At 39.2% G+C, this 27,942-nt stretch overlaps 1 protein-coding gene across 1 annotated transcript; it reads right to left on the bottom strand.

Moving 5' to 3' along the window:
* Positions 1-11: 11 nt before the first annotated feature.
* On the bottom strand, positions 12-27,942 carry s100z (S100 calcium binding protein Z). The gene is made up of 2 exons (XM_028806016.2): positions 27,756-27,942; positions 12-304 (listed from the first exon to the last, which is right to left on the bottom strand). Exons 1-2 carry the CDS (start codon positions 27,894-27,896, stop codon positions 146-148), a joined length of 300 nt encoding a protein of 99 aa, XP_028661849.1. The 5' UTR covers positions 27,897-27,942; the 3' UTR covers positions 12-145.

The raw sequence follows: 27,942 nt of genomic DNA, 5'->3' as shown, positions 1-27,942 counted from the left end.
AACAGAAACGGTTATTCAAATTCATTTCAAACAGTTTAATTTTCACTTTATATATGTAGAGTTACAAAAAGTGTGAGCTCCAGTGAGCTTACAGACTTTCATTCACATTTCTCTCTGGACTTTTGGTAAAGTCCAACACAACTTCTTACTTCCCCTTGTGCTTCAGCTGTTCTTCAAAGAAGTCATTGCAGGCCACCGTCAGTGCAGCAACTAGCACGACAAACTCATTGAAATCCACCTCATTGTCCTGATTGGAGTCCAGGTCCCTCATGATCTTATCCACCAGCCTGGGATCCTTTTGGGACTGAAAAATAAAAGAGATGATTGTTAACTGATAATTTCAGTAAGAAACTCTTCCAACTATAAAGTAATTTGAAGAGTTCTAAAAATAAATATTCACTGGTCTATCTGGGGTACAGTCAGGAGGCAATGTTCTAGTTCAAGTGTGGTGCACTGCATGTATGGGTCCTAGAAGTATCTCTTAGAAGAAGTGGGCCTTTGAAGTATCTCTGAGGCCATTAGAAAGCAGAAAGGTAGGACAGCCGGGGCAGAGGGCACATCACTCAGTATACACCAAGGCTGTCTGACGCTCCAAAACATAGGTAGACAGGGATTGAGAGAGAATTAGGTTGTGGTGGGCTGACATGAAGCCAATGAAGCCCCCAACAGGTCAGTAACAGATGATCGATAGAGTTCAGGGCTGCAAGCACACCAGGGATCACTAAAGGGAACATTAGCTCGATGTTCCTGGTGTGGGACACAGTTTTGAGTCCAAAGTGGAATAGCAGAGAAGGTAGAAGATCAGGATATGGAGAGGTTTTTTTGAAGGGGCAAATTCAAAAAACACTAACTGAGGTCAAATACGTAATAAGCTAACAAATCTAGTAAACTAAAACAAAAAAATTGAGGAAAAAGTCCCAAACAATGCATCAGAGCCAATTTTAAAAGCTAGGGTAGCAAAGAGAAACTCTCGATCCAAAAAAATAAAATCATGAAGACATGCGGTGAAAGTTTTTCTTTTTATCCCACTTACTGTGACACCATCTTAAATAACCACTGCACTCTGACCTCAGGTGTTGTGCTGACCTCGGTCACATGGTAGCAACCAGTCATGTGACAGGAAAATGATACAGCCGCAGCTGTCAGAAATTACAGAAACTTGACATATAAAAAAATCTCCAAAATGGCAGTAAAAAGATGTTACTGTCAAAACAATCAAAATAAATCAATAATGTTATGAAAATGAATGAAAATTCAACAATAATATGTGAAAAAAATTGCAGTATTGAATTCAAATAAGTGTGAGATCTTTTTTTAATATCATTAATGAGTGCCTCAATATTTTTCAAGATTATCCTTCTCTAAGCATCATTTTACTATAAATCCTTTTTCTATGGTATGGCACAGTAGCTTTGCGCGTAGTGAGTTCTTCCCTTTCATCTCAAAATTAAACACAGTGTGCATTTTTAGTGCAGGTAGATAAAGGTCAGTTCAAATTGGGGAGCATGCACTGGTATAGAATGTTGCCATACCCACCACATGACAAAACAGCTCAGGGTCCCAGTTGGCAACCCCCCAAGCAGACACGGTCCAGTCCCACCCTCAGGAAATGACCATCTATTTGCCACAGCCAGGTATTACGTGGGCGAACCCTTGGCCTGGGCCAGCCGTTCTAGTCTTCAATAATAAGGATTCTGTAAGCTGGATCACCCTCGGAGAATTGCACCCCATTGGCCATAGTGCTGTAACTGACGCTCCCTCACAATGCAAATAATGTGACTCATTTGGGACTCTATGAGCAACCACTCATTCGACACAAAGTCAAACCAGCGGTACCCAAGGAGTCTCCGAAGAGACACGGTACTGAAGGAGTCCAGTCTTTGTCTCAGGCCACTGGATACTGTCCATGTCTTGCAACCACATAGCAAGACAGGAAGCACCAGGGGCCTCATGCATAATGCCGTGCATAGAATTCACACTAAAACAAGTGGAAATGTGTGTACACACAAAAAAATCCAGATGTATAAATCTGTGCGTTTGCCAACTTCCATGTTCTTCTGCTACATAAATCCCGGTCAGCGTGAAAAGTAACGCACATGCATGCACCTGTTGCCACTCCCAAACTCCTCCCAGAATTACACCTCTTTGAATATGCAAATCAATATAAATAGCCCTTAAGCTCAGCGTTCTGTGAAAAGGCAATGGCAAAAGCATGAGGGAAAAAGAAGAATTTCAGAGGAATACCAAGTGGAGGCAAGGAAAAACATACTATTTGTTGGTTTAAACATTGATATAAACAACAAAAAGAAGTTGCTCGAGTGACATAGAGTGTCAGAGAAACTAGAAAGCTCAAGTTCACAAAGTCGCACAGTGCCCGAAATAAAAAAGAAGTTGGCACGTATCAAAGTCGGCATGAAAAGGCGAGTTGTGGCCCACCGTCAGAGTGTCATATGAAAGCTTATTAGGGTACAGAGAAAAAAAAAAGGCACACAGTGGGGAAAAAAAGCTTGAAATGTCAACTTTAATCTTGAAATTTCCACTTTAATCACGTAGTTTATTTTGTCATTAAAGTAGAACATCATAAAATTCATCTTTAAATCGTTTAATTTACTAGTTTCTCAAATCCCATCGTAACTAAAGTAGCACGTTAAATGCTTTGTTTAGTATGTGTTCTTCTATGTGCTCTATGTGTGTGAATCAGTACATGCTTCTTAAACGGGTTTTCTCTTCCTCCGACAGGACACAGAATCCATTACAGTTTTTACAGCTCTCTGAATAATTAAAATACTGAAATGTATACTTAATATCATTTTCATGATGATAGGAGTTAAAGAATGCTATTAAACATTGGAACACGGTGGCGCAGTGATAGTGACGAGCTGGCACCTCATCCAGAGATTATTCCTGCCTCACGCAAGATGCTTGCTGCGTCATGTGCGACCTTCGATGAAATAATTTATTGCAGCAGTACTGTCTCTTTCAAACGTACTAACTTCCAATTCCTGTCCTTCCTTTTCTTTCTCCAAGAAACCAATTGTCACACAATCAGTGCTGTAAAAGATGTTGAGCCATCTGTAAGCTTAGAACGCCGATTCATCAAAACTTTTAAAGAACTTTGAAATATCTTTGTAGTACATGATTAATTATTCTATCCATCCAGTGTCACGCCAGTCCCAGCAAGCATACAGTGGGAGGCAGGAACAATCTCTGAACGGGGCACCAGATCATCACTAACGCTGCACCACCGTGTCCTCACATGTTTAATTATTAACAATATATATTATTTAAATGATGTTAACATTTTATCTGTATGATGTAATAAACATATTTTGCTGCATTTCATCTTAAAAATGATATTGTCATCATATGTAAATACGCGCTTTATGAAGTGGTTGAGGTTGTGCAATATTATAACTGTAGTGCAAGTTTACAGTGAGGTAATTGTGCTTATAAGTACAAACAGTTCTACAAGGAGCACTTGATGGACTGATTGAGTGCACTTATAGTTGGGATGAAACTGTTTCTGAACCGCGAGGTCCGTACAGGAAAGGCTCTGAAGTGTTTGCCGTATGACAGCAGTTCAATAGATGTATACTGATAATTCTCTTTCCGATCAGCTACTGTAGAGCTGTGATTCCACACTCAGATACAGTGATATAAATACTCTGAGTGGTGCATTGAGAGAAACAACACTAAAGCAGCTATGGTATTTGGAATAGTTTGGCATTCCGTGGACCATTATATTGTTACAGGTTAATTACAATCAGATGCCTTAAGCTAATAAACAATATGCAGTTAATTTCAGTGTATTTGATAAAGCTGCTTCAGGAATATGGATCTAAAAAAAGAAAGGGAAACCACAGTGGAACAAAAGCACTGCTTTGACACTTGGTACTGGCAGTTTGCAAAACCGAGCGGAGAACTTTTATACATGAGGCCCCAAATAAATGACTAAAATAAAAAATAAAAATAGAAAGAATTCAGTGGGAGGTGACTCTGCTGCTTTGCCAGAAGTAACCATGGCAATGGATACGAAGGACAGAAAAAGCCTTGAAGTTTAACTAAGGAGGTCTTCAAGATTCCCTCTTTCAATTGTTATACAAGGCCAATCTAAGCCTAAAACTCTTCATGCCATATGCAGTAGATTGTGCTATGTTGAAGACATTTTATAATTCATTCTAGTCTATTTTATTTTATTCTATGCAAATTGCTGCTAAAAGGCACCTTGTACTTTTGCTGCTCTAATTACTAAACACATTTTTAACATTTCATCTAGTTAGTATTTCTGAGATGAATCTAACCCCAATAACACAGAAATATAGTATGCCATAGGAAATGCCAAAATTGCATTTACACGCAAATGAGTTCTTAAAGGAATAAGCTATGTGACACTATAATAAACATTTTATTATGATTGATTGATTACTGGAGTAGTTGAGGAGTGGTTGAAGAGGACCTGTACACACTAGTAATTAAGGTCTAGCCTTGATTAAAACTGTGCCTATCAACTGGCTTACGGACCACCAAGGGGGACCCAAGCACCCAGCTATTAAAAACCCCACCCACTAGTTCTTGTTTTCCACTTCAACCTCTGATTATGGTTGAAATTAAACCAAGGAAGAGTAACAAATGGCAGCACTTAGGGACAATTTAAGGTTCTTTCTACCACTGTAGTGTTGCAGTAGCATTAGTTAATATCTAGCTGTGATTTCTACTCATTTTGTGCTTAGATATTTGGTGTATTTTGTGGTCTCTGAATTTTAAGTTTGGATTTTTAGCTTTTCAACCTGTCTTGCTTTGTTTTAGCTATTATGTTTTGGCCAGGGTTCCTTTCTTGGCTTATGTTTTTTGTCTTTTTCATTCATTCTTCAATTTAAATGATTTATTATGATTATTTCTGTTAATAGTGTTCTGTTTGTTTGTCATTTAGTCAATATGTTGTCCCACACATGCACATAGGAAACTGGCTCATTTAAATGTGTTTTTCCCCCTCACCATTTGCTGGCACTGTATTAACACTCTCTCTTCTGCCACTATGCAGACCATTTGAAAAGAATACCTCCTAGGACACATCACTTCTGCTTGTTGTCTCCATGAGCCCGCCTATCAAAGATGTCATTTCGCCTCTGGTCTCTCTGAGCCCTCCTCTTGATGCCTACCACCTATGTAATGAGCATCTTAACTCCAAGTTCTCAGTTCTGTTTTGGACTCATGTCTGTAAATACATATTGTTGTTTGTTTTGCCTCAACTTGCCAGAAATCACCAAGCATACGAGGTGGCTACCCCAAACCTTTTTCTGTATTCCTCTTTTTATTTTACAATGTTTAATATATTATTGTTTTTGTTTAAAAATATTTATGTACTGTTTGTTTAAGTGTCCCTGTATTTTGTGGGTGGTTTCAGTCTCTCTGTGGTACATTGATTATGCGCAGGTTTCTGTGCATCAAACCTCTTTCTGCTCATTTAAGCTTTTGTTCTTTTAATTTTATAAAGATTCTTGCTGACTTGTCTCTACCCCCAGCTGGTGTTTTCATGTCTTCTTCCCCTTATGAGACATAAATAAGCTTTAAGGCTTATTTCCTATTTGAGGCCTAGTTGGACCTTGAGCCTCCCATTTTCCTGGGCCAAGCTTGCCTCGTGTAAGATCTATTTTGTGGGTCTTTTTTTGAAGGCCTCACTCCTTTGCTATTTTGTGGAGCTAGAATCACAACACAAGGATTTTTGTACTTGTGTATTTTGTACATTTATTCATTTAGTTATTGTAATCTTTGCTTTTCTCACATTTTCTCACATTTCTTCTGTTTTCCCCAGTTTAGAACTTCTTGGCATTTCTATCTGTTTTTGGAATTTTTCTTTTCTGTTTTGGAATTACGTACTTTTGTTTTTTTTTTATTTATCTTTGAACTTTCAAAATGATGAATTTTGGTAACCTGGACATTGACACAAATAGACACTAGCTTGGTCTGCAATAGAATTGGAATCCTGCAGTACTTCATATTCCTTGCTTTGTACCCCACTAAATATAAGTCATCGCCAATATACTAACAACCCACTTGTGCTTCATTCACTATATATGGAATATGAAACAAATGTAGGAAGCACTTCAACTTAGAGAATATTATATCTGTGACACCTCTATATGATACCCAGCTTTTTCCACCCTCTCATACTTACAGTTTTTAATGTTTAGAAAATGTAATTCAAAAGAAGTTAATTAGAAGCAAAAACAGGTTACTAATTAAGAAAAGGGTTAGAATGAAAACCTGCAGCCACTGCAGCCACTGCAGCCCTCCAGTACAGGAGCTGGGGACCCCTGGTCTAAAACATGGCCACAACAATACTAATTAAAGAAATGTATTTAATAAAAAAGTGTAATTTTATTCTATATTTCACCTAACACAATTTCTTGTATTAGGAATTTGTTAATTTTTGCATACCCCTGGGGTTCAGAGCACAGGGTCAGCCAATGTAGAGCACCCCTGGAGCAATTGCAGGTAAGGGCACTTGCTCAAGGGCCCAGCAGAGCAGGATCTCTTTTGGCAGTAATGAGGATTCGAACCAGCAACCCTCCAGCTAACGGCACAGATCCTCAGCCTCAGAGACACCACTCTTCCCTAATTTCAGAATTCATCATTTTGAAAGTTCAAAGATAAATCAAAAATAACAAAAACAAATTTCATTTCTGTTTGAGTGCCATTTAAGGAAAGAAATGGAGCAATTCAGAAGATCGATGAAGAAATACAGGGGAACAAATCTTAAAAAGCAAGTCAATTAAAATGAAAGGAAAAGGAGTTAATTAGCAGCAAAAACTGGTCACCAATTAAGGAAAGGGTTAGAAAGAAAGCTTGCATCCACTGTGTCCCTCTGGGACTGGAGTTGGAGACCAATGCAATATACGACAGATTGTTATTAAATTTGCAAACCTTTTTATTTGTCATTATGAGATACTGAGTGTAAATCGATGGACAAAAATGGCAAATTTATCCATTTAAAATGAAATCTACAGCACAATAAAGTGAAACACTTCCTACCCTTGTGGTATAGCGAGTCCACAGCTCATAAGAAAAGCCCAGTTTTTAAATAGATAATCGCTGCACTCGTGGCTTATAGAGGGGGTGTGGTAGTGTGGCGAGAGAGGTTCTCGGACACTATATGAGGTGAGCGTTTCCTCGCTTATGTGCACAGGTGAGGAATCGTCCACATCCGTAATTGAGCTGCTAATCGCCACACCTGAGCCACGTACTCATTATATAGAGTAGGAGCGCAAGTGTGGAGGAGGAGAAAAAGAAACTGAAAGGGGAAAATGAACGGAGGTTAAGGGAGAAGAAGGCGGCAGGGAGCTGAAAGCCGGTGTGTGCATACATGAGCGGGTGAAGGTGGGCTCCCTACAGAGAGCAGGCAACTGGAAGGAGAGGCTCTCTGGAGTGTTAGGTCGACACTCGGGGGGGCAACTAGAAGTGGTTGCTCCTGCTGAGCACTTTGGAGGAGCAGGACTGCCTGGTAGATGGTTGGTGGGAGTCAAGAGGCTTGAGATGTGGCAGCCCCAATGTGAGCGTCCTGGTTGCTGGTGAACCCAAGTCATAGTCTAGAGAGTCCTACAGAGCCAGGGACCGCAGGGCTACAGACTAGAAGAAGGTCCGCTGCAGGTAAGGCAACTCCCCTGGTGCATATCTTGGATGGGAGAAGCAGGGGAGCCGCCAGTAGAAGAAGGCACCGGGCTTTGTTTTAAAGGACTGCTTCCAGCTGTAGTATTTTAACCTCGTTTTTATGAATTTATTCATTGAATTTTAACATCCACCTTTTCACTGTTTTTTAATGGATTATTTATTTATTGACTTTTAGAAGCACTGCACTATTTATTTTGAACACTGTTTTTGGTTTTGCTGTTTTTAAATAAACGCACTTTTGCACCAACCCCTTGCTTCGTTGTGATGTCTTCACTGTCCAGCTCATCCGGTGACATTATCGATGGTGTCGGGTTCAACAGCTCCCAAAAGGAAGATGGGAGCATAGAGTAGAACCTGAATCGTCACAATGCCTACTGTAGGGTCATGTTGGTTCAAAGTCCAAATCCTATGCCAGCAGAAATTTAACGCTGGACAAGTTGTAATCCCAACAGGAATACTCTTAGGACACAGCCACGCTCACTCATAGAGTTTTTGGATGTGGTGCCCCCTGTATGGTGTTTGCATTTCACCCCACGTTCACTGAAGATGCTATTGGGTCGAAAAATTAAAAATTGCTCATTGGTGGGCTTCAGTTCTGAGTTTGCCCTGTAATGGAAGTTTATCTTCTCTGCCAACTGCTGTTATGGTAGCCTCTGTACTGGATAAAGCAGACTCTTAAAATACATTGATGAAAAACAACACACTTAAAGATATGGCTTTAGAATTTTTATCATGGCTAATTGCTAGTTTCCACTGTTTGCAGCTCTCTTTTTTGATATGCACAATGTCATTTTGGTTTTGCTGCTCATTAGTGAGAGGATATTGTCATATAATAAAGGAGTGAAGTAAAAAAAAAAGAAGAAGTTCATGTTGCATAACACCGAAGCAGAAACGAGAAGCCACTGGATGTACTGCAGCAATTAATGAAGTAACTGAAATGTCAAGTGTGCTCTTTCTATGAGCTGCCTGCCATGCTCTTATCACACTGAGCTAATGAGGTAAACTAACGGTATATCTGAATGCAACTGTAGAGAGTCATTTGTACTGAAAAGATCAACTGAATGGTTAACATTAAAGTTCAAATGACTGACATCCAAAGATACCAGAGTCCACTTTTACCTCATTTTGATTTGGAGATTTGACCAGGACGCACCCTTCATTTCATGTTTTAATGGCTTGGCCAGCATCCGTCTTTAATTTAAATGGATGCGGCTAACAGCAACCCAGATCTGATGTTTGATTCCCTAAATAATGGATTAACAGGTTTGGATGCCGTTATACATTTTTTATGTTTGTGTGTATTGTTTTCAAATATCCTAATTCCTTGCACTTCCTAAGATCTTCATTTTTATGTTTGTTGGCTATTCTTAATTACTCTGGTTATGTTAGGGTTTTAGGGTGGCTCCATTCTCCCGTTTATACTCTCTAGTACGTTTACCTTAATAGATTGCCTCAAACCTCATACTCTTACCACACTGAGTGCATTTAAATGCACACACATAACCAGACTATGCTGAATAACCCGGTTAAGGCAGAATCCTGGGTTACATGTACAAATAATCTTCTGGAGTTCTCCTTTGTCAAAATGCTCCAACGTCATTAAAAAAAGTTACATGTCATCATCCTCCACTGTAAATCTGAAAATAAGCATGACGCCTGTGATCATTTTCTTGTGTTTTATAAATTTGTTTAGTCAAACTGATGGTTTATTGATAGGTTTCTGTTACCAGATTTCACACAGCCAACTGCTTTCTGCTTGGCCGTGTGATTGAGCCCTGCAAAGACCAGCCAGGCACGTGTGCTTCTTGCATTACACCCAGTGCTGCTGGAATATAATAACGCATCTATTTTTACTTCAATAAAATGAGTATTGCATTAGGTTGCTTGTTACTTTAAAAAAGTAGTCAGAATTCTTAACGCATGTTACTTTTAATGTGTTACCCGGCTGCTTTTGAAGTTGTGTTGCTGAGTTTAGCACTGTATATTCAGCTCATTAACAGAATTTGCCGATTTCTAAAATATTAAGACAGATTATTTCAGCCGGTAGAAGGAATAATGCCAGCACCCAAACATTTGCCTCTAGAAATGTATTTGTGGACGGTTCCACTTGTGGCTACTGAAAGCGTGTCCATCCATCGATCCATATATTATCCAACCCACTATATCCTACTGCGGTGGGTTGGCACCCTGCCCGGGATTGGTTCCTGCCTTTTGCCCTGTGTTAGCTGGGATTGGCTCCAGCAGACCCCCGTGACCCTGTGTTCGGATTCAGCGGGTTGGAAAATGGATGGATGGATGGACTATATCCTAACTACAGGGTCATGGGGGTCTGCTGGAGCCAATCCCAGTCAACGCAGGCCACAAGGCAGGAAACAAACCCTGGGCAGAGCGCCAACCCACCAGTTGGCACGGACACACACACACACACACACACACACATCAAGCACACACTACGGACAATTTAGAATCGCCAATGCACCTAACCTGCAGGTCTTTGGACTGTGGGAGGAAACCGGAGCACCCAGAGGAAAACTGACAGCTTGTACAAAGCAAATTTGAGTGCAGGCTGACAGAATATAACAGACACACAAAGACAACAAAATCATCAGCAGTAACCTGGTTAAGGGTTTACATGGCCACATCATCGGGTTACTCGCCAAGAAATCTACCTCTGTTAACCAGGATTCTCCAAAGCCAATAACCTGATCTCTCACCGAAATAAGAGTTTACATGGCATTTTAGAAATCAGATTTCTCTTAATAATCGGGTTATTGGAGCGAAAATGAACGCTATTACTGTCAGGATTGACTGCTACTTAAGTTCATCAATTCCTCCTTCCTTTTATATCTATAACCCCAGGCATTTAGTTAGAGTACCAGAAGAGGGAGGAATGAAAGGTTACACATTTATTTATGTATTATAGATAATATACCCAAAATAATTAACAAAGGAAAATTAGTGTGACAAAAATGCAATTAATAATAATAATAATAATAATACATTTTATTTATATAGCGCCTTTCCCATGCTCAAGGCACTTACAGAATACAACCTGAAAGTGCTAGATATGTAGTTTCAGGTGGCTCATAAACTTGTAGTTACACTTGGTTCTCTTCTTAGTAGTAATAATAATAATAATACATTTTATTTAAATACAGTACTGTCTTTTTGCTAGCTCATCATCTGCATAGGGCCAAGCAGCATCCTTGTCTGAATAAGACCACCAAGAAAGAGATGGTCTTCTCCAAACAGAAAAATGGCAGAGAGAAAGAGAGAGAGATTAGCAGAGAGAGAAGAGAGTGGCAGGGAGACCAAACGTATGCCAATCCTTTGGTTTCCTGTCACACATCACAGACCAGTGAGGCATTGCGCTATGAGTGACTCTCCTGATTCTGTGACCAATCAGCCACAACTCAGTCCTCCAATGACCAATGGAATAAGCTGGCTCACTACTTCACACCAGTTCTTGTTTCAGGATGACACCATTCCATTGCTAGGCTAACCTCATTGCCCTTTCATCAAGGACTTAGCTGGACAGTAAATTCTTGCTTTGGAACTTGTGAAAGGGGCTACCTGCATGCAAAGGTCTTATATGATTAATGGACTGGTTTAAACATTTATATTGTTACACATTAATTATAAATTATCAACCTATATGCTAGATATTATTCTCTGTTACAGATGTGAATGTATAAAAATGTGTGGCCTGCAGTGGACTGGTATCCATTATAAGGTTGGTTTCTGCTTGACCCTGAATGCTACTGGACTTTACCTGACTCCTTATCACTCAGTAAGGTAAGTTAATGAGAAATTACATTTTTATCCATCAAATATCTAAAATAATTCATTTTGTAACATTGAAGTCTGAACCAATTAAATAAATGCTTCTTATAACAAAAACTAAAAAAACACAACATGCCACCACTGAATGTTTTGGGAAACAATGAAAATTTAAGTACCTATTAAAAGCTAGTGCATCTTGTGTCAATACACCAACACAAGAAGACAAAATGTCACAAAACAGTTTTGTTTTTCCTTTCAATTTAGAAAAAAATCTTCATTATAGCTTCTGCTTTATAATGAACTATATAAAAAATATGTTTTCTATCACATTTCATATAAGAGTAACATGGTGGTTCAGTGCTTAGCTTTGCTGCTGCACAGATCCAGTGTTCTGGGTTCAAAGCTTGATGTTTGCATGGAAATTTCTTGTCTGTGTTAAGCTTTAAGGGAAATCAAATTTTTGATGACTACATATTTTTTTATATATTTTATTATACCTGCATTTTTTATCACTCTTTAATATTGTTTCTTTATCAGTATGCTGCTGCTGGAGCATGTGAATTTCCCCTTGGGATTAATAAAGTATCTATCTATCTATCTATCTATCTATCTATCTATCTATCTATCTATCTATCTATCTATCTATCTATTGGGAATTTTAGAGCATGGGCACACTTTGATTAATTTTAGAGTCATCCTAATGATAAGAAATTATATCCATTAGGTTATGATATTATGTTAAGATTCAACATAAAGGAAAAGTAAAAGGTCCCCCTAATACTAATAAAAGAAAAGGATCTCATATCAAACCATAAAAAATATACTAAGAAGTCAAAAAGTATTATTTTTAAGAAGACCGTAAAGTATTATCCATAAAATACTTTCTTAAAACCCTATTAATATATATCTAAAATGAACCCCAATTAAATTTATGATATGAGTACAGCAAATATTAAACACACCTATTAAAGTATACAATTTAAAAAAATAAATAAAGTTTATATGACCTTTTAAAAATTAGGGTTTCAAAACATACATACTGAAGAGTAGTGTTCATTTTAACTTTAGGTTTGGGTTAAATAATTAACATTGCGTTTTGGATTTTCAAGTTTTAAAGTTAGCATGACAAGAATATTTTTTAGGGTTTAGGGTTTAAAAAAACAGGGCTACAAGTGTTAAAATTGGAGACACTCTTCACAGACTTTAAGATAAGGATGGGGCGGTAGGAGAATCATTAATATAGCTTTTAAGTGCTGGGGTTAAGGGATTACATTTTTAAGATAAGGGTATGGGGAGGGAAGAGGAATTACAAGGCATATGTTAAAAGGAATAAAATAAATGAAAAATGTACTAAAATACATCTAGGCATATCAGAAGCCATTAATAAAAGATGAAGTCTCTGAGGTCCATTGGAGGGGGTCTTTTGGATCCACAATAAATGGATCTAAAGGAAATGTTTTATATTATTTTATTAAACATCTCAATATCTAATTGAAGAGATTTCAGTTACATATCTGAATAGCTGAGTAGTGGAATGGAAATTTATGCATGCAGAAAAACACCTTTAACTCTAGTTGATTGATTGTTGGAACTGTTTTTTAATGTATTTAGTTAATTTCAATTAAAGGCAAATCTACAATCCAACAGAATAAATCATGTCTATGGGTGGTGAGCTTTGCCGAGTTCTTTTTAGCACCTGTGTCAGATTATGGATTAGAGCTTCCATGTAATACTCATCCTGTATATCTGGGTAGTCGAAGGGAGGTATTTTAGAAAGGTTCAAATCCTCAGTAACAACTGTAGTATTTTTTACAGTGAGAGACCAATGACATTTCTGTTATCTATTTTAGCATAAACTGCAAGTGCAAAAGTAAATTCCATAATTGTTTTTTCAATTTGAGATTAATCAAGGCCAATTTGTTGTGGAATAGCATTATCTTGGGAAGGTTCAGAATTGGCAATATGTCTTATACCATGATTCACAGCTGCTTGATTGTGCTAGGTTAACTGGCAGTTCTAAACTGACCCGGTGAGGGTGGTCCAGCACTCTATCTAATTCTGGTTCCTACCTTGTGACCAGTACTGACAGAATAGTCTCCAGATTCACGAGACCTTGAATCGGATTAAGTGAGTTTGAGATTGTTTTTGCTTTGTGCCCTCCCTCCACAATAACTTATCGTTTATGGGGGAGGAGCGAAAGCTTTAGATTTGTGAAAAATTTCGATCTTTGGTTTTTGACAGATTTCGATGTTGTAGGGTCCCTGATACCGAAATCATCAATATCTCGATGATAGTTTTGTGTGTGTGTGAGATCCGCATCAGAGAGATGAATAATTACTGAAATGTTATAGAAAAGTTCTGGTAACTTGGTTCCTAGGGCGCAAAGCCTACTGACGATCACATTTTATATAAACCATAAATTTAAATAAATAAATGTTCTAATTGTATATGTTGAGTAAATTGTAAATAACTTTAGTCTGAAATACTGTAAACAGTATGAATAAAGTATTATTATTATAATATTATCTGGCTCAGGTGCAGCTCAACCCTGAATTGGATTCAGTGGCTGTGAGAATGTAAATTTCTTTTTAAAAATGATTTCATGTTATAATTATTATTATCCAGCCACATATTACTTTTCTAACATACTTATCTAGAATCATAGATTTCCAGTGTCTATCCTGGTAGCAAATGTGTGCAAGGTGGAAACCGACCATAGGCACTCTTACTAGACCATTCATCTAACCTGCAAATCTTTATGGCGTGAAAGTCAAACCAGAGTAAGAAATATGCACATACAGTATAGGGAGAACATGCCCACTCTAATAATGATAATATTACTAATAACTAGGGGGCTCTGTCCCCTGCTTGCTTTGCTTGCCAACCCCTGGGGGGCAGGCGCTGGGGCCCATTATCTTGTGGTTGAGCCGCTCAAAAGGTGTCGGGGTGCCCCTCCGTTAGAGAAAGCGATTGTATTTAAAGAGCTGGTATATAGAAGAGTATGCGGGGTGTGAGAGGAAGATGGTTTGGTCCTTAGTTATTATAGACAGAAAATCAGTTATTTGGGTATATCACTACATCTGCCTATTTTAAATACCAATGAATAATAAAATATAATAAAAAGTAAAAAGTAAAAGTAGAAGTAAAAAAGTAAAACATAGTAAAAAGTAAATAAAACATTAAATTACATTAACGCCTCATCAGAAACAAACTTATGAACTTAACTTTATCCTCTAATTTACATTCTATAAACATTGCTTTTTTGCATTTCTCTTTGTATGTTGTTCGGGATATTTTTCTCTTTTCATGTTTTGGATGATTCTCTTTGTTCTTCATTTTTATAATATGCAGCTCTTTTTTGTTCATTTTCTTTTTTCGATGTTCATTATTAGCTGTTGCCGCCTTTTTCTATTGCAATCTAAAATTCAATGTTCTTGAATAGATAATTTGCTTTTCTGCCTTGCCATTTTAACTGACTGCATTGAAAGGTGAGTTAGCAGCACTGAGACTGTCACAGGGTGGTACGGAGAGAGGATGTGCGTTGTAATGATTGGGCGAGTGGTGTGGAGGGGAGTGGTCAAGGTTGAATAACGCAGACACGACAGAAAACGTTTTTAATATAATAGAGAGATAACACCACCCGCCTGTGTGAAGATTACATATTGTCTGGGCATTTCTTTAGGTACTCCAGTTTTCCTTCCACATTACAAACACTTGTGAGTTAGACGGACTGTTGATGTCACTTCCTGCACTTCTAATCAGGTCATCCACCTGAAGCTCAGTATGTTCGAGCCCAGCCAGTACTTGGATTGGAGACATTCTAGGAAAAGTCTGGGCTGCTACTGGAAGAGGTGTTGGTGAGAGCAGCGGTTTTGGCTTATCCTGTGGTCTGTGTGTGGATCCCAATGCCCCAGTGCAGTGATGGGGAACACTGTGCTGTACAAATTGGCACATCCTTCAGATGAGACCTAAAATTGACTCTTAGTGGTCATAAAAGATCCCTGAGCATCTTTCAAAAAGAATGCCCTGGCTAAATTGTCCACCACAGTCTGGTCATTCTGGACCCCTAATCATTCCCTGTCCCTTATTGGCTAACTATCTCTCTCACCCCTTCACCAACTAACAGCTAATGTGTATATTCACTCAAATAATGGTAGTGGTTGAAGAGGCCCCCCACTGTCTATATAAAGTACTTTGAGTAGTGAAAAAAGCAATATATAAATGTAATAAATAATTAATTCACATGGCTCAGTGTGAGAGTACGTGATTGTGCCTTGTCTGGAGTCGGTTGCAATATAGGGATTGACACCATGCAACCCTAAATTAGAGGACAAGCTTTGAATATGGAGATATGGAAGGCCTCAAAGAATCTAAAGAATATAGATTTGTTATACAAACTTAAGTCAAAATGGAAGAAGACAAAGTACAGCACAAAATACAAAAGCAAAAAATAATAAAAAAGCTCTCTCTGCCTATCTGTAAGAGCTCTGTGTCCAGTCAAGCAAGTATTAAGGTAAGTGCAAACCTCCTGTCCCTCCCATCCAGGTTACCCCACCACAACATTCCCCTCCTTACCTCATCTCTCTCCGTCTCTCTCTCTTAACCTATGACCTTTCTTCCTTCCTCCAATTGAAGGCTTGTCTTTCCTCTCCTGCCACACGCAAGGGGCCTCCACCCAGAGGAGGCACTAAACCACTTCTTTGCATCACTTCTGAGATCAAGGGCAATCCTATATTTGCTCCAAGAATACCAAGCTATTTTCTCTTGGTGCCTTTAAACCCCTTGTGAACCAGGTTTCCATGGCAGAAATCATGCTACCTGATCTCTCAGAGGGGGAGCGATGCTTACTAGTGGAACCATGTTTCCCCTGTCAGCCTGAAGGTGTTTCAAATGCTGGTATTCCCACCTTGACCTTCCTATAAAGCTGGAGCACTCCCAACAACATGGGCATGCCTCTGGGGTAGCAGTTATCAAGGAAAGCATGAAAAGCTGCACCCTGTAACAGCACTTACCAGGGGATCTCCCTAAGTCAGAAAACACAAAGGTTTTCAAACACATCCAGCCCAGACAACAAAGATTTTTAAGATATACCATCTATAATTTTTCTGTCAGCACTTTATCCAGTTCATTGTTTTGGGGGCTGAAGTTTATCCTGCAATCATCCAGTGCAAGGGCTGGGACCAATAATGGATTCTGTGCAAGCCCACGGCAAGTAATACCAAATTAAAATGGTTGAATGTAAGCTTGTTTAACAAAAACACTTTATGTAGCAGGTTTAGGTTTAGGTTTATTTGTCATATATAGGTTAACACAGGGTCAACATACAATGAAATGTGTATGACGAGAAAAACAAGTCACTCAGCCTAGATCCAATAAAGCTAAAAAAATAATAAAAAAAAAAAATTTACAAGTTAAAAATAGACAAGCGATATAAAATAAAATGTGTACATATAAAAGAAGTTATAGAACAATATGAGTTGGATGAGCAGCAAGTACAAATGACAGTTATTGCACAGATAATGTTTTATAAGTACAGATGCATATTCTATAAAGTCTAGCTGCTTGTTCCAGTCAATATTCAGAGTGTGTGCAGGTACAGTTTGTGTGAGTAGTGCAATGTAGATGTAATGTAAGCGTATGTAAGTGTTCAGGTGTTGCTGTTGAGGAGTCGAATGGCCTGGTGGTAAAAACTGTTCGTAAGTCTTGTAGTCCGAGTAGCGAGACTCCTGTATCGTCTGCCAGACGGTAACAAGGAGAACAGCTGGCGTGCTGGATGGCTGTGGTCCTTTATGATGCTGCTTGTCTTACTCAGGCACCAATGGAGGTAAATGACTTCAACCCTCATCCAATGACCCTTTATTAGTAAAATGCTTACCATGTAAGTTATGCAACTGTCTCAGGGTCAAATTGTGAATCAGTGCTAGGGAATAAATCATGAAATGTTCTGACTTAATGTTCAGTGCACTAGCTGCTACGCTACAGAATATTAAGGCAATTGTGATGAGAACAGGCCATTCAGCCCCTTCTGTCCTATTCACCTACCTTAGATCAGGGATACACGTATTACATCCTGGTTGTCTGCAGTGGCAGCAAGTTTTCACTTTAACCAGTTTCTTAATATTTCTGGGGGGAACGTAGCTTTGGTCATCTTACTGGTTACAATTCAGAATCCTTAATTGCCTATGTTAGTGCTTCCATTTAAACCTGTGTATGTGCGTCATGACGTATCTGTGTTAATAAAATGGTTAGAAATAAATGAGAGGGAAGGGAAGGACCACAAAATGTGAATAAAGTTCTCAGAAAACAAAAAATATACAATTTTTGTCTGGGAAGTTGGAAAGCACTAACAAGCCATATAATTAAATATGAGGTTTTGTTATCTGCTAGGCCTACCCACTTATAATTATTAAGCTGGTTGGAATGAAAACCTCCTGCCACTGCAGACCTCCAGGACTGTAATTGAGGACACCTAACCTAGATTGTCCAAAATAAACTCATGTTGAGACCTGAAAGTCCCTAAAGTCCTACTCTCCTCAACACTACTTGGTAATTTATTCCATGTGTGAAGAAAAACTACGTAATATTGGTGTAAAATCTGCCCTTAATAAGTTTCTATGCTCTCATGTTCCTGTTGCAGCATTTATTTTAAAGTAACAGTTGGGATCTAATGTATTAATTCCTTTTATAATTTTAAACACTTCAACCATGTTCCCTCTTATTCTCTATTTGCTTAAACCATCTCTCCTTATGAGCTATAAAGAGAGATTGAAACTCCTCTAGTCTCTCCTCACAGCTCAAACATCTCAGTCCAGGAATCAGTCCAGTGGAACTTCTCTGGACTTTCTCCAGCACTGCTATGTGTTTTTTCTAATATGGAGATGAAAACTGAACTCCAAAACTGGACTTGTTCACCAAGCCTCATGATGTATAATAGGCAGTGTGGTGTATTGATTAAGACTTTGGATGGCAAAACCCCGAGGTTATGATTTCAAATCCTGCTACTTAACCTGTGTGCCCATGAGCATGATACTTCACCTGCCTGTGCTCTAATTGGAAAAACACAAAATATGTAACTAATTCAGTCTCAAATGTTGTAAGTCTCCTTTGATACAAGTTGTCAGCCAAATATGTAAAGTAATCACCTAACATCCTATTAGCCTTCTTAATTACTTTTATACAACGTAATGAATCCACTATGGCCCTTGGGTACTTCTCTAACATTTTTATATCCTTCAAGTAATACCCTATATTTATTTAAATTACATTTCATTTGTCACCAATCTGCCCAAACTTGTTTGCTGTCTAAATCCCTCTATAATAATTGAACTGACTCTACAGTATCTGCCTTTCCACCTAGTTTGGTATCATCTGTAAACTTACAACATTAGAACAATCTCGATGAGAACAGGCCAATCAGCCCAACAAAGCTCGCCAGTCCTATCCACTTAATTCTTCTAAAATATAATCAAGTCAGGTTTTGAAAGTCACTAAAGTCTTACTGTCTACCCCTCAACTTTGGTATCTTATTCTAACTCTCTATGGTTCTCTGTGTAAAGAAAAACTTCCTAATGTTTGTGTGAAATTTACCCTTAACAAGTTTCCAACTATGTCCCTATGTTCTTGAGTCATTTTAAAGTAACAGTCTCATTCCACTGGACTAATTCCCTTCATAATTTTAAACACTTCAATCATGTCTCCTCTTAATCTCCTTTTTCTTAATGTGAAAAGACTCAGCTCTTTAAATCTTTCCTTACATTTCAACCCCTGTAGCCCTGGAATCAGCTCTGTCACTCATCTCTGGACTTTTTCCAGTGCTGCTATGTCCTTTTTTTGTAGCCTGGTGAGCAAAACTTCAACCAGTACTCCAGATGAGGCCTCACCAGTGTGTTATAAAGCTTGAGCAGAACCTCCTATGACTTGTACTCCACACATCAGGGCGCTATATAACCTGACATTCTGTTTGCCTTCTTAATTGCGTCTGAACAATGTCTGACAGTTGATAGTCCACTACAACTCCTAAATCCTTCTCATAAGGTGTACATATTGCATATTCAAACCTAATATTATGAATTTAACCAGTTTATTGATTATATTCTGTCCTGATCATTTATATGTGTTAAAAAAAAGCAGCAGTCCCAGCACTGATCCTTGAGGGACACCACTTCTAATAACATCTAATTCTGATAAGGTTCCTCACTCCATAACACTTTGCTTCCTGTGTCTGAGCCAATTTTGCGCCCACCTACATACCGTGGATTCAATTCCCATTTCTTTTAGTTTGATCACTAAACTTTCCTGTGGCACCTCTTCAAAAGCCTTCTAAAATAAAGACAATAATATCATATGCACCTCTCTTATCGTATGCTTTTGTTGCTTCCTTGTAAAATTCCAGCAGCATTAATGAAACAGAGTCTTCCTCGTCTGAACCCAAGTGTTCGCTAACACTCCTGCTCTTGATGTGTGCTGCTCAATGTCTTCTTTATCAACTGCTTCCATTATGTGATGAAACATTAAGCTTACTGGCCAGTAGTTACTTGGATCAGATCAATCGCCCTTCGTGTACAGCAGTATAATATTTAGCAGCCTATATACAGTAATGCCTACTAAAAGCAGTCAATCAGTTATTCCCTGTATTGAATAGTGCCTTTTTAGGTGAATATCATCACAAAGTCTCTCACATTTGAAGACTAGCAAGGGAGTGCACATTCGGAGAGGGATTTAAACTTGTATCCTAGTGGTTTCAATTCTAGTGTCCCAGGCCAGATCGTCTAATTTACATTTTGCCACCAATCACCAAGTGGGCTATTAGAAGGCCAAAGCCAAAGCATCTGCTTACTTAACTGTACTGTAGACCTAAGAGCTTTTGATTTTAGTATATACTGAAAAAGAATTTAAGCTTTTAAGGCTTCTCCCTGGTGTTCACACCATGCTAAGTGACTGTGATATCACACATGGAGCTTTCTCTTTACGGAATAACAAGGAGGCTTTTTTCAAGGCATTGCCAAGCCTCTGCAGGGTAGCATTTAGAGTGAATGATTTGCACTGGAAAACAGTGTTGCAGCCTCGGGGGAGACAGAGGTGGCCTCACTGAGGTAACTGCTAAGCATTATAACAGGAGGAGACCTGAATGAACTTTGGATGCTGTAGGGAAAAACATCTCAGACCATGAGCACCGTTTCTGATCGGTAAAGAAAGCCGTTTGTATGACAGGGCTGAGGTAGTCAAAACAAGAAATCAAGTATTCGATGTGATATAATGTAAAATACATGAGTAGGCAGCGTAAATACAAAACTGGAGAAAGTCTTCTAGACTGCAACAGTGAATTTAATTTTAACTGATCAAAATGAATGAAACATTTCTAAGGTAATAGATAGAACTTTATTTGTTTCCAGGGGGAAGTTTGACTTTGCACAGAATCTTTTTAAATAAAAATACGGAGCTTCTGTTAAAAGGTCACAATGTCAGGAAGTGTATAAATATTATGTATTTAATGAAATAAGGTATTTGAGTTAGAAAAGAAATGCAATGATAAATTGTGATGTAATTATAATCACTGTGAAATACACTATATAAAGTAATAAGTAATAATAGATTTAATATGCACAGCGTGCACATGTGACATTCAACATAAGAATGTACAGATTAGAATTTCTGAAGCCACTGCATGCTATTTTCCAGAATAGTGTTTTTTTCCCTTTAACTATTATATATTTGGCTGAGATCTTAACTCCTCAGTGTGACTTATAAAATGGTGATACATTGCATTTGTTTAGATATATTTTTAACAAGTGGAGCACAGGTGGGCTGCATGACTTGCTTAGGGGCACACAGTGAATTGGACAAGGAAACTGAATAGATAACCTTGAGAGTTAAAGTCCAGTGCCTTAGGCAAAACACCTCCCTGCCTTCATCAAGCTGCTCATACGCACATCATAGCCAGGATGAGATTCACCCCTGAAATCCTGACAGGATAAGGTGGGTATCTATAATCTTCTTCTTCTTTCAGCTGCTCCCGTTAGGGGTTGCCACAGCGGATCATCTTTTTCCATCTCTTCCTCTCCTCTGCATCTTGCTCTGTTACAGCCATCACCTGTATGTCCTCTTTCAACACATCCATAAACCTTCTCTTAGGCCTTCCTCTTTTGCTTTTACCTGGCAGCTTCATCCTTAACATCCTTTTCCTAATACACCCAGCATCTCTCCTGTGCACATATCCAACCCAACACAATCTCACCTCTCTGACTTTGTCTCCGAACCATCCAACTTGAGCTGACCCTCTAATGTCCTCATTTCTAATCCTGTCCATCCTCATCACACCCAATAAAAATCTTAACATCTTTAACCGCCAGCGCTGCCTCCTGCTTTTTGGTCAGGGCAGGGCACCAGCCCACCGCAGGGCACACACACCAGGGACAATTTAGAATCGCCAATGCACCTAACCTGCATGTCTTTGGACTGTGGGAGGAAACCCACGCAGACACGGGGAGAACATGCAAACTCCATGCAGGGAAGACTCGGGAAGCGAACCCAGGTCTCCTTACCATGAGGCAGCAGCGCTACCCACTGCGCCACCATGCCACCGACAGCAATTCAAATGAATTTAATTTATTGAATATGTATTATATCATTTACAGGAAATGGGATTCTCAAAAGAAAAGCCACATCCATAGTAACCAAGCCAAGAATCAGGCCCAACTCATTCGAACTGTGAGGCAGCTCTTCTACTCATACTGCCACCGTGCTGTCCCACTAATAATGAGACTCTTTAGAAATATACTTATTAATATAGGAGGACTCTAGGGACCTTCAAAACTCCACTTGACGTTACTTTGAAGAAGTTAGGCTTGTAGGGTTGGTGTGCTTTGTTGAGCTGAATGGCCTTTTTCTTATCAAAAAAAATTCTAATGCTCTGATGTGGTGTTTCTATTTAATGTCATATTCCCAAACCCTTTAAATCCCATTCTGGGAGACGGGAGCGTATTTCAGCAGCACCGGGCACAAAGCAGGAACCAAACCTGCAGGAGGGGCCAGTCATTCAAATATAATTTTATAATTATTATTCAAGAGAAGGCATAAGTGATATTCTTACAAATTGATTGATAGATAAATAAGAAAAGCACTGTGTAATAGATAGATAGATAGATAGATAGATAGATAGATAGATAGATAGATAGATAGATAGATAGATAGATAGATAGATAGATAGATAGATAAGAAAGGCACTATGTAATAGATAGATAGATAGATAGATAGATAGATAGATAGATAGATAGATAGATAGATAGATAGATAGATAGATAGATAGATAAGAAAGGCACTATATAATAGATAGATAGATAGATAGATAGATAGATAGATAGATAGATAGATAGATAGATAGATAGATAGATAGATAGATAGATAGATAGATAGAATGCCTTTCAAAGGAAATTAGAACTCAAATAGCATTATATTTGAGAGTGCTGCTGTGGTTTACAGGGATATACGGTACATTAACACTCTTAAGAAGAAAGCATTATTTACTCTTGATTTAATGATGATGTCTCAAAGTGTCTCATGTTGAACTGAAATGTGTTTTTTTTTTTTTTTTTTTTGCCCCCTTTCGTGATGCAAGTGTTGTATGGACTCATGAGTCATGTTGCCAAATCTGTCACAGCAGACAGGAAGAGCACAAGAGATGGACAAGGCTTTCAACCCCAAACTTGAGTCATGAGGCAGCTGCAAAGACAGATGTAGGGTTGGAGAGAAATGCAGGAAATGCAAATAATAATCAAACCTAAATAACTCTGGCTGGGTGACAAGATAGCTGTCCTTCCTTTTGAAAAGCTGTGTTCTCTGTTACGGTAGAACTCCATCACAACTGTATTCAAGTTAACACATTCTACAGAAAAGCAAATTAATGCTCAAGGAGGGAAAAGAAATATCACCGAATCAGTCAAATGTAATTTTGTTAAGTGCTTTTCAGGATGAACATCTCCCCAAAGACTTTTTCCACTGTACATCACATTTGACACAATTTACCGAGATAATCTTATTACTCTTAGGAGGGAATCAATCACTTAGTCTTATTTTATACAGTAGTGATAAAAGACTGCCAGTACATAAAATACCCATCTGGATGAAAACAAGCCCTTCAGCTCAGTGCAGCTTGTCAATTCACCGTCACTTTATGTTTCCAAAACAAAATCAAGTTGAGACTTAAAGGCCCCCAAGGAGTAGTTTGCAACTACACTGCTAGGCAACTGGTTTAATATATGTACAGATATACTACATAGAAATGTGTTCTGTGTAAAGTCTTTCTTCCCATCAGCCTCTGTCTGTGCCCCTGTGTCCTCATTTAAAGCTAACAGTGGTTATTAAATACGTACATTCAAGTTTTTGATCTTAAAAAAAAAAGAGAAAATGTTTGAGAGCAAGGTTTGTTTCCTGCCTTGTGCCCTGTGTTGGCTGGGATTGGCTCCAGCAGACCCCCATGACCCTGTAGTTAGGATATAGCAAGTTGGATAATGGATGGATGGATGGATGGATGTTTGAGAGCAATGTGTGAAAGTCCCGTTTTGAAAGAGTGATGCAATTTACAAAGTCATATATATATGTTATTAGAGACAGTCGTCATGTGTGTGTGACACCATGTAGTGCTCATAATATCCTGATAAGGCAAACATAACATTCTCATGTGAGGTGTTGCCTTAGCTTTACACTTTTTAGGGGCTTAGACCTTTAACTACAAGCACTACTACAAAAAGTATAACTTGTCAAATCATAGTGCAGTTGAAGAGTAGGAGGTTCAGTGACTTGATAAGGGCAATATGGTGGCCTTCAGGGTTGATATTAAATAACTAATCATAGGTTATGTGGAGCAGTGCTTCCAGTGATTAAGGGGGTACACTTTGAACTCCAAGGCTGTGGCTTGAATGCTCACCTGAGTAGTAATGCAGCCCTAAGTTAGTCCCTAAAGGGAGTGAGGGTACACTCAGGCCCATCCACACTTCATGGTATTTGTTTTAAAACACACTCATTAGTCTCTGTTTTTGCCTTTCGTGCTCACTACCCTGGTACTTTTAACTTCTGAAAACCTAGCCTCACTGCTTTGGTGTGGATGGCTGAAAATGCAGACTCTAACTGCACTTTGACTTGTTTGTGCTCATTATGTAAATATTCCCTGATTGGTTCCTGCTCATTACTCCATCTTATTACCTGATTGGTCATCCCTTAACAGATAATTTCTAAATTGCAGTCTCAGAAGTGTTGCTTTCCATGGCATTTGTTATGTTGCTTAACTGCATACATCTCAGTTGCATTTTGTACAGTTTGAATGCTGCATATATGCATAAAATACAAATAATTTACTGGTTACTACAGCTTTGCAATAACTTACATGGCCAGCGGTGTCACCAGCCCTTCAAGGATTGCCAGTATTGGGTAGGGCATCTATGCTGCTCGCAAACCGAGAGTAGGTGGACAACTCCATCATATGCATTGTCGGACATTTTAGTGTGGACTGAAATAATTTTATAAGCATTGTGAAAAAGCTACTGTGCACGTAGAGAGCTTTTGTTAAAAAACTCCACTTAAAAATGAAAATTTGGTAGTGAGGACGTAGCCTCACTCACTCGCACATGGCAATTTAGGTTGGCTTGACTCTGCTCTTACTGTAAAGTGATGTCATGTGCTGTTTATTAGAGAAAAAGCCTTTCATATAACAGAGTGTGTGTGTGTGACACCATGTAGTGCTCATAATATCCTGATAAAGCAAACATAACATTCTCATCTGAGGTGCTGCCATAGCTTTACACTTTTTAGGGGCTTAGAACTCCCAATAATGGCATGTATGTTAGATGGAAAAGTGGGGGAGCATATTCCAAAAGTGGCAGGGGGGCAGGAAGTGGTCCAACCTAGGAGTTTTCACATGGTTTCACGGATTCTGCCCTTGGAGTTTTTGCGAGTTCGAAGTGTGGGTTTCTAGTGAAGCTTTTGTGCTGTCATCCATGCATGTCAGAATGGGGCACGGGATGAAGTGGGGCTGGGATCTTGAAGATTGGGGGGCTGCAAGTCCTTGGTCCTGGGTAGAGGGGTTCTCTAAAAAATTAGACCTGTAAGCCCCCATTAACTACATCACTTATTCTCTTTTAATTTAGGGTCATGGGATCACAGGCACACACACTCAGGGCCAATTTGGAATTGCCAGTTGACCTTACCTGGACCCCTTTGTGTCTGTGGGATGAAAACTGGAGTACATGGAGGAAAACCCACACAGACACAGGGAGAACGTGCAGACACCACATGGACAACAGGGCACAGGACCCTGAAGATAGCAGTACTACTGACTGTGCCACTGTACTGCCCTTCACACTGAACAGCGTCTTAGTAGTGCTTTTTGTGTATAGCATTTAGCACCTTTTTGAAAATGCAAGCCAAAGAATGCTCAGTTAATCAACAGGCCAATAAATCATCCATCCATTGTATTTAATGTTTAACTAAGTTCAGGGTCATGGAGGTCTCAGCCTATCTCATCAGCACTGGATCAGACCTGGATGGATCACACTCACTCACACAGCGTCCAATTTAGATGTGTCCTTTGAGTTAGCCTGTATTTTTTATGATGTGGGAAGCAAACTGGAATACCAATCAAAAAATCCACACAGACACAGGGAGACCATGCATACTCCACACAGACAGTGGCTGAGCTCTGATTCAGATGCTGTCTTTACTTTGCTGCCCTGCCACACATTCTAACACTGGACTCTGGAGCTGTGAGGCAGCAGTGCTAGACAGCAAATTCATGTATTTATTTTGTACAGTGGACAGAAGTGGCAATCTTAGCCACTTGGGCAAACAAAAATCAGTCATTATGCATGCCTTGAGCATGGGGAAGGTGTTATATAAATAATGTAAGAACTATCCAGGAACATTAATCTTACATGAATCCCACACTTACAGATGCAATTTAATCGACTATTAATCTAACTTGGGGTGGCACGGTGGCGCAGTGGGTAGCGCTGCTGCCTCGCAGTTGGGAGACCTGGGGACCTGGGTTCGCTTCCCGGGTCCTCTCTGCGTGGAGTTTGCATGTTCTCCCCGTGTCTGCGTGGGTTTCCTCCGGGTGCTCCGGTTTTCTCCCACAGTCCAAACACATGCAGGTTAGGTGGATTGGCGATTCTAAATCGGCCCTAGTGTGTGCTTGGTGTGTGGGTGTGTTTGTGTGTGTCCTGCGCTGGGTTGGCACCCTGCCCAGGATTGGTTCCTGCCTTGTGCTCTGTATTGGCTGGGATTGGCTCCAGCAGACCCCCGTGACCCTGTGTTCGGACTCAGCGGATTGGAAAATGGATGGATGGATTAATCTAACTTTTATGTCATTTGGGAGTGGAAGGAAAAATGAAGTACCCACAGAAAACCCAACAATGACACAGGCAGAATATGCAAAATGCACATAGACGGTGACTGGGCTGTGATTCAGTCTCCTGGAGCTGCCATGCCACGTTACTTTACACCATTTAACAATAACAAAATGCCATCTGGTAGAAACTGAACAAATTTAAGGTACATACTGTAGGCTGTCAATAAAGGTAGCCAAAATATGCCACAAAACTGAATGGCTCTTATTAACATCCAGTCATTCTGTGAATTTTCTTTTTATTAGAGGTGTTCGTTGAACACTGACACAAGTCTAAACTCACTTATCTCAGGTTAATATTGTTTCCAATATACAGTACATTTTTATATTAGATGTTTCCTTTGTAATAAATACTATTTTCAAAATGCTTAACCTGCACGGCACATAAACTGACACGACAGACCTGGCAGCTCAAAAGTGAGTGGCTTGTTTGCATCTTTCTGCTATACTCTGAGTCACCGTGCCTCACATTTCTTAATAAATTGCAAAAGCTATTTTTACTTAACTGTTATACTTGGAGGAGCTGACATTCGACACAGAATAAATATTCCCACAAAGGTAGAGTTTGTGTGTGTGTGTGACTTTGTATGTTTATGTGTGTATGATCCCAAAGCTCAGAGGTGCTTCTCAGAAACCCACCGAAGACCATGCCTTTTGAATTTATCTTTAAAAACTAATTAGATGGTAAGTTGTACAATGCAGCATCCATGGCAGGCTAGACTTAACACTGAGGTTTTGGTGTGTGCTTTTTCTGAAGCAGCAGAGTCGTGAAGCTGCCTATTATGTTCAAGTGTAGCAATTAGCATAAACAGTGTCGAGCTCTGATTAATGATGATGATGAGAAGGGCTGAAAGTGCTATGGCATCACTGATGCCTGCCATGCCACTCCAGGCCAATTAGACTAACTTACCGCCAGAAAGTCACTCAGCTCACAGTTGAGCAGCTGCTTAAGTTCTCCCTTGTTGAGCTTGTACTTGTCCCCCTCCTTGCCAGAATAGCGGTGAAACACATGGATCAGTGCATCCATGGCGCCTTCCAGATCTGATGGCATGGTGAAATGGGAATGGAAGTGAGGCTGAGGGATAAAGAAACAGAGA

The sequence above is a fragment of the Erpetoichthys calabaricus genome, chromosome 7, assembly GCF_900747795.2.
Source record: "Erpetoichthys calabaricus chromosome 7, fErpCal1.3, whole genome shotgun sequence".
NCBI lineage: Eukaryota > Metazoa > Chordata > Cladistia > Polypteriformes > Polypteridae > Erpetoichthys > Erpetoichthys calabaricus.
Note: the sequence above shows the minus strand (reverse complement) of the source record. Positions and strands in the feature narration are given on the sequence as shown.